General features: G+C 36.1%; 1 protein-coding gene across 1 annotated transcript; it reads left to right on the forward strand.

Moving 5' to 3' along the window:
• Positions 1-4,229: 4,229 nt before the first annotated feature.
• On the forward strand, positions 4,230-7,443 carry LOC111397311 (probable disease resistance protein At4g33300). Its single transcript, XM_023024161.1, has 5 exons — positions 4,230-4,956; positions 5,042-5,442; positions 5,536-5,891; positions 5,994-6,199; positions 6,486-7,443. Exons 1-5 carry the CDS (start codon positions 4,290-4,292, stop codon positions 7,316-7,318), a joined length of 2,463 nt encoding a protein of 820 aa, XP_022879929.1. The 5' UTR covers positions 4,230-4,289; the 3' UTR covers positions 7,319-7,443.
• Positions 7,444-7,685: the final 242 nt, after the last annotated feature.

Below are 7,685 nucleotides of genomic sequence, written 5' to 3' on the forward strand. Positions count from 1 at the left end.
ATGGATCATTGGAATGCAGCCAAAATGTTTACGAGATATTTCAAGAAAACAAAGGATTACATGCTCACGTATAGCATATTGAATTAGTTGGAGATCACATGATACTCCAATTTTGATTTTGCCGAATGCAAAGACAGTAGGAGATCCACATCAGGCTATATCTATCTGTTAGTTGGAAGAGTTATTTTTTGCAAGAGTGCTAAGCCGATAGTTTCTTCTACCATGACAGTAGAGTTTGTAGCATGCTACGAGACATCTAATTATAGAATATGGCTGCGAAATTTTGTCACTGGGCTGCACATTCTAAATGGCATAGAAAGATCGCTAAAATTATATTGTGACAATAACTCGACAGTTCTATATTCCAACAACAATAGGAGCTCATCTAAGTTAAAACACATTGATGTTAAGTTGGTTGTGAAGGAAAGAGTACATAGTGGACAGGTTTTCATAGAGCACATTAGGATAAACTTTATGATTGCGGATCCGCTTATGAAGGGATTGCTACCCAAGGTCTTTCATGAGCACACTATTCGTATAGGTGTTGTTCTTGAGGATATCATATTTTAGTGGAAGTTTGTATTCTCATTGCATTATGTTTAGTTTTTATTCTTGAACACATTTGTATATTTGGATATTTTTCTGTACAGAAATTAAGTATTTAGTTCATTCTACTCTGTTATTATGTTAGTATCGATCTCACTTAAGAAATAAGGTTGGACCAGTTAGAAATAGACATATGTGAATCACATAACATGTACTTTTTATGCTACACTCCCATGATTGATCTATATTATTTGGTTGTATTGGTGTACGTGACAATTTATTAATTTAGTCACACTAAATGAGGTGAAAATCACTTTGATCCTACATCAATATAACAAATGGACAAGATTGTTTGGAAACAATCTTAATAATGATAACAGAATTTTGAGCTCATGAAACTGAACACATTTGTAATATTACATGTATGGCTCAGTGGGAGATTGTTGGAAAAATTTCAACGTATGGGGCCACACATGTATATATATAAAAAACGTGTGATGCTATTTTAAGGCTTAATCAATAAAGTGGTCTATTAAAGTCAATTTTTTTGGACTAATGGGTATTAAATGTCATGGGAATAACGTGTAGAGACCGAAAAATGTTATTTTAAATTGATGAGGGGCCAATTTGAAATAACACAAAGATAATAACTACTTAATGCAGTTATCTATCATGGGGTCATAATTCTCAATTGTCGTGATTTCATCTCTCTCTTTATCCCCATCAACAGAGAAGAATTCTCAAGGGAATTATCTAACAATTGGAAGATTATAACCCGTTCAAAACACTCATATCTATGGATCAAGGTACGTTTCCGCTTTTAATTTTTTCTTTGATTTCAACATAGAGGATCTACGTACTTTTGTGTAAGGATTTGATAGAAGTTTTTTGGTTCCTTTTCAACTCCTACACATGTGCCATATAAAGAAAAGCTTATAAGCTCATCTCCTCCTCCTTTGATATTGACTGTACAGATTAGCTTTGTGGAAAAAAGGTTGTTGGAAAATAAGGGGTTGGAGAAGAAACAACAACAAAATTATAGAAACAAAATGAATAGAAACCACGAAATACGTCAAGAACGAATTTGAGGTTTGAACACGGGATCGTTGTCCTCAAACTATATTTGCCCCTTTTCGGAATTGAATGAGATGCTTGAGGGTTTTGGCAAACAGTTTGTAGGATTATATCAAGCCTTGTAAATGATTTAACACCAAAGCACAAGTGCAATCCCCCCAAAACTTTAAGAACACAAAGGAAGATCTTGAATATGAATGTAAATCAATAGTTTGATTCAATATGGAATGATATATGGGTCTCAAGATGTTTTCAATGATTTTAATAATGTTTGTATTGATCATTCATCACCTATTTATAGATTTCAATCAATGCATCACGAAATGGAGCCAAAACAAGATGAAAAGTGACAACTTTTAGTCCAAAACGGCTCCCAAGTTTTAAATTGAAAAATCAACCAACGGCTATTTTTTTAACACTATGCGTACGCAGAGTATAAACTGTGCGTACGCTTAATAGAAGCAAAATTTAATTCTTATTTTGTCAAAACACATCTCGCGTACGCACGAAATTAAACCTATGCGTACGCATAGGCAAAAAATCAAATTTTTCATTTTTCAATTTTTTTTTCTACCAATTCCACAATTGAGCCCAACAATAAGTCCATTATCATTTCATTGATTTTGAACAAATTTTCAACAAAGGTTACACAGGTTAGTAACATGGTGTTGCACTGTATTGTGTTTACAGTTCTTACCTTTTTGCCTTGAACCGAAAATTGACCATATGGTATAGTTTTATAGGAATTTCTGAAATATGCTGTGGAGAAGACGCATAGTATGCCGTAACACAGAAACATTGGGGTTGATTGGATTGTTGGAATAGGGTAAACCAAGGCTCAGGCGCAAAAGGAAACGCTAAAGATTACAAATACTTGGTATTTGGATATTCTCGTGTGTGGTCTGTGTAGTTGGCTATATCTGCAGTTCTTGGATCCTAGACCATGATTCTTGTAGAAGTTACTGCTTCTGGGTTTCTTAAATCACAAAAGAATTGTAGGGTTATTCTAGTACTTTTTCCGGTCAGCGAAGGGGGACGTTGGCACAGCATCTCAGTTACTTTATATCCACACGACTTTATACTTTGTTCCTTTTCGCTTGACTTGCTAATTCCGTGTCCACATTCGCTTCACATATTTGTCGCTTTTCTATCAACCTCAATCATGTCCTCATCAAAGAGTTTCATGTATCAACACTTACTCTAATAACATGATCAACACGTTTGAATTATCCGATTGAATAAAATAATGCTTTTTTATCATCATGAATCATGGCCGTAAGATCATTATCGCATTATCTAATTACTCTGCCTAATAAATAAAAATATATTACAAAATCTAGTTCAATCTTTATAAAGTTATAGATTAGAATTTGATCACTCCAAAAATATAAAATAATAATAATAATTGTTACATTCTAACCTCCTTGACGAATAATGTGTCCGTGACATCACCTGAAAAACATGTTTTTACCGTACAAATTGTTAGAATTAAAATACTTTTGTTTTTATCATTACATAATAGAAAAAAGTAAACAAAGCATTGAGTAAATTCTAACATGTAATCATGAAATTGTGGTAAAATATTGAACTTCGACATTAACCCTATAATTAATTCATTGAATTATTTGTAGTTTGAAGGTTGCGATATTTTAATTCATTGGTGGGGTGGCCCACTAGTCCATTGTGCTAGTCCGTCAATGAGCCGCCTCGGTGGGGACACGAGCCACTGGCCTTTTCCACTCAAATTTTAAGATTCAGGAATTCTTGTTCATAATATGTCAAACTCAAAAAGTATCATCTGGCCCCACCAAGATCTATGCCTAAATTTTGATAATTAGGAGCTGCTCGGTTTAGTTTAAAATTTTGATAAAATTTTAGGTCAAAGTGAATAATTACTTTTGACCACATCACTTATGACATTCATAATTTTTTAATCACATATTTCATTAATTTTTATCAAAATTTTCTAAAAAATTGATTTTTATCTACATTAAATATGGGTTAAGTTTGTTTTTGGGTTCTACACAAAAGCTTGCATTTCATTAGCTATTTGGTAAGGGCGGCTCATTTTCTTCTCCATTCAGAGCTCGTAAGTCAAGATTAACTGTCCTCCTAATTACATAAGGATAAATCTATTTGCATATTGAGGTTGACGTATAGCGGCTCCGATTAGCTAAATGGTTAAGTGCTATTTGGAAGGACAAGAAAGAATGATGGAGCGTAAAATTAAGGTGATATGTTAGTATCTAACTCGTGAACATTATGGGAACACGGGAAAGGTAGATAGTAGATCTATACTCATATATCTTGCTCCTGTTTGGTAGGGAGAAAATTAAAATATTAATTAAAGTCAAAGTTAAGAATTAATTTTAATCATACCTTTCACAAAATTCACAACTTTTCAATTACAAGATTTATGAACTTTTATAAAAAATTATTAAAATTTTAATTTTAATTCCGGCATTATACATTTATAAGTTGTCGGAATTAAAAATTTAAAAAAAAATTCCGTAAAACGAGAAATGATTTTTTAATTTCATTGAACAGGGCTATTTTTGTCAGTTTATGACGTCTCGTCAGTTAATTTTCTACTACAACAGTTACATTACAATACATGCTTCCATTTCACCATTTCTTTGTAGGTGACAAACCAAAATACGCCACCGAAGATGGCGGTGACAGACTTTTTCGCCGGCGAGATTGCTACCGAACTTCTCAAACAGCTCATTGTGATATCAAGAAAATCGGCTTTCTGCCGTTCGAGCGCCGAGCAGCTCATACAATATATCGAAGAGCTCCTCCCCATCATACAGGAAATCAAGCATACAGGCGTCGAGCTACCTCAACATCGCCAGCGCCAGCTTGATAATTTCTCCCAGAGACTCTCAGATGGGCTCGAACTGGCTAACAAGGTCCTGAATTCTCCCCGTTGGAACGTGTACAAAAACCTGCGATTGGCTCAAAAAATGGAGAAGTTGGAGAAATTCGTATCGAGATTCATGAATGGTGTAATCCAGGCGCACGTACTGGCTGACGTACATCATGTTAGGGTTGGCATAGACGAAAAATTCCCTCGACTGGAAAGACAGCTCGAGTCCATGAAGATTGGGGTGGACGACCGTGGTGGGTGGTTAGGTGAGGCAGTGAACAGGGTGGAAGAGGAGAGGAGGTTCGAGGGTACTTTGGCCAATTTAAGCGCCGGGATGGAATTGGGAAAGAGGAAGTTAAAGGAGATGCTAATGGCCAAAGACGATACTGTAATTGGCATCCACGGAATTGGAGGCAGTGGAAAAACTACCTTGGCTAGAGAAATTTGCAAAGATGATCAAATCAAGGGTGAGTATAATCTTGCTAATCATTTATTCATTTAAATATTGTCTTCAATCATAAAGCTTAATATGAGTTGATTCTGTGTTCCCAGGTCATTTCAATAACAGGATTTTCTTCCTCACCGTGTCTCAATCTCCCAGTGTGGAGCAATTAAGCGCTAAGATTTGGGAAATTATATCAGGGAATACAATGGTTGCGGGAGGCAACACGTTTCCCCTAGTAAAACTCCAATATGATATTGAAATTTCTTCAAGAACTCTGCTAATTTTGGATGATGTATGGTCACAATCAGTACTTGAACAGCTAAAATTCAAAATTCCCACTAGTTGCAAAATCCTCGTGGTTTCAAGATTGAAGTTCCCTCTATCAGTTGTAGACAGCTCCTATGAATTGGAGTTGTTAAGGGAGGATGAGGCTATGGGACTATTCTGCCATTTCGCTTTTGGGCAATCATCAGTTCCATTTACCGCTGATAAACAATTGGTTATGGAGGTAGTGATTAATTAATTTTGTCTTCATAATACATCTCTTTCTTGTAATTGATTATTGCCACTGCTTACTGAAAAAGTATTCCAATATCGATAGGTTGTGGATGAATGTAAAGGGTTGCCATTGGCTCTTAAGGTGATTGGAGCATCTCTTAAGGGCCAGCCTGAAATGTTCTGGACAAGCGCTAAGAGTCGCTTATCAAGAAGCCAACCTCTTTGTGAATCTCATGAAGTTCAGTTACTTGAGCGGATGAAATTGAGTATTGATTCCTTGAGAGATAAGGTGAGGGATTGTTTCTTAGATTTAGGTGCCTTCCCGGAGGACAAGAAAATCCCTCTTGATATTCTTATTAACATGTGGATGGAACTACACGACATTGAGGAGAAAGAAGCTTTCGCCATCCTAGTTGAGCTTTCAGATAAAAATCTCTTGACCTTGGTGAAAGATGCTAGGTATAAAGGCAGTCCTATGATTTTCAATAGACAATTTAAATTTATGGATGTGAAATTATTTGCAATCTTTTAATCTTTTCATAAAAAATGTTTGTTTACCAGATCGGGAGATAAGTATAGCAGTTACTATGAAATCTCAGTATATCAGCATGATGTATTAAGAGATCTAGCTATACACATAAGCAGTTTTGGATGTATAAATCAGAGGAGGCGATTGCTTATGCCAAAAAGAGAAGAAGGCCTACCAAGAGAATGGGAGAGGAATATGGATCAACCTTTCAATGCACAGATTATTTCAGTGCATACAGGTATAACAATCCCTGTTACTGGATAATTCTTTTTCAATACGAGGATTATAATGGCATCATATAAAAATGGACAAGATTTTGGCGCCTCTTTTATCAATTTTCCACTTCTGATAGAACAAACAGAAAGGATTAGCAATTTATAATTGGCACATTCCAGTTGTATTATAACAGCTCTTGTTTAGCATGTGGAAGAAATTTCCCTTTAGAATTGTGAATTTGTTGTTTGTTTGTTTGTTTGTTAGTGAAGTACATCGTGTGTTATATTCATTTGAGTTTTCTAATGCAGGTGAAATGAGTGGGATGAACTGGTTCAGAATGGATTGTCCGAAAGCTGAAGTACTCGTCCTAAATTTTTCATCAAATGAATACTTCCTTCCTCCTTTCCTTGATAACATGCCCAAGCTCAGAGCACTGATACTAATAAATTATAGCAATTCCAACGCCGTCATTCAAAATATATCAGTTTTTAACAACTTGGCTAATTTGAGAAGCCTCTGGATTGAAAAGATATACGTCCCTTGTTTATTTGACACCACAATACCCCTCAAAAACCTGCAGAAACTTTCATTAATCCTATGTGATATTGATAACTGCCTCGACCAATCAGCTATAGACCTGCCTTGTATTTTCCCTCGTCTCACAGAACTTACTATGGATCACTGCATTAAGTTGAACAAGCTGCCTTCGAGCCTCTGCCGAATGCTTACGCTGAATAGCTTGAATGTCACCAATTGTGAGTCTCTCCAAGAACTGCCAGCAGATTTGGATAAACTAAGTTTCTTACAGTTTTTGAGGCTGTATTCTTGTCCGAATTTGAAGAGGCTCCCCGTCGGGATTGGCCACCTGGTTTGGCTAAAATACCTCGACATTTCAGAATGTGTTACAGTGGGATGCCTTCCTGAGGGAATTGGTGGATGCATAAACCTGGAGAAGATTGATATGAGAGAGTGTCCACTGATCAAGAATTTGCCTTTGTCTGTGGTGTCATTGCGTTCTTTGCAGCGTGTTATTTGTGACGAAGAGGTTTCTTGGGTGTGGAAAGATGCGGAGAAGGTTATACCGGGCCTTTGTGTTCAGGTTGTGGAGGAGTGCTTCAATCTGGATTGGCTTTCTGAGTAACTTTTTGGCAGTTTTCACTTGGTACTAGTCAAGATTTGAAACCCCTTGTTTCGGATTACGCCTTGTTAATCTTGTGTATGTAAAATTTGGAATAGCTATGTTATCTCACTCGTCTTTTGAGCTCGTATTGTGTTATCTTCCCGGTCTTTTTAAGCTTCAGATTAAAATGCAATAATAAGAATCTTAATTCACATCATATCCCAAGAATCTATATGTCAAATTTGAATTAGTAACTGATCTCGCACGTTATTCACGGCCGTCACGAAAACATCACTTCCTGTCCGACTTTGCACGTGCTAAGCATGCAGTTAATGTTCATCCTAAGCCAAGATTGAAATATCTACGATGTTGACTTCTTATTTAGGCA

Source organism: Olea europaea, chromosome 7 (assembly GCF_002742605.1).
Source record: "Olea europaea var. sylvestris chromosome 7, O_europaea_v1, whole genome shotgun sequence".
In the NCBI taxonomy this organism is placed as follows: Eukaryota; Viridiplantae; Streptophyta; class Magnoliopsida; order Lamiales; family Oleaceae; genus Olea; species Olea europaea.

Bases quoted from the DNA above. Each gene is read 5' to 3' on its own strand.
- LOC111397311 (XM_023024161.1), top strand. From the start codon at position 4,290: ATGGCGGTGACAGACTTTTTCGCCGGCGAGATTGCTACCGAACTTCTC. The intron at 4,957-5,041 runs GTGAGTATAATC...CTGTGTTCCCAG, and splicing joins CAAAGATGATCAAATCAAGG to GTCATTTCAATAACAGGATT. The intron at 5,443-5,535 runs GTAGTGATTAAT...CAATATCGATAG, and splicing joins ATAAACAATTGGTTATGGAG to GTTGTGGATGAATGTAAAGG.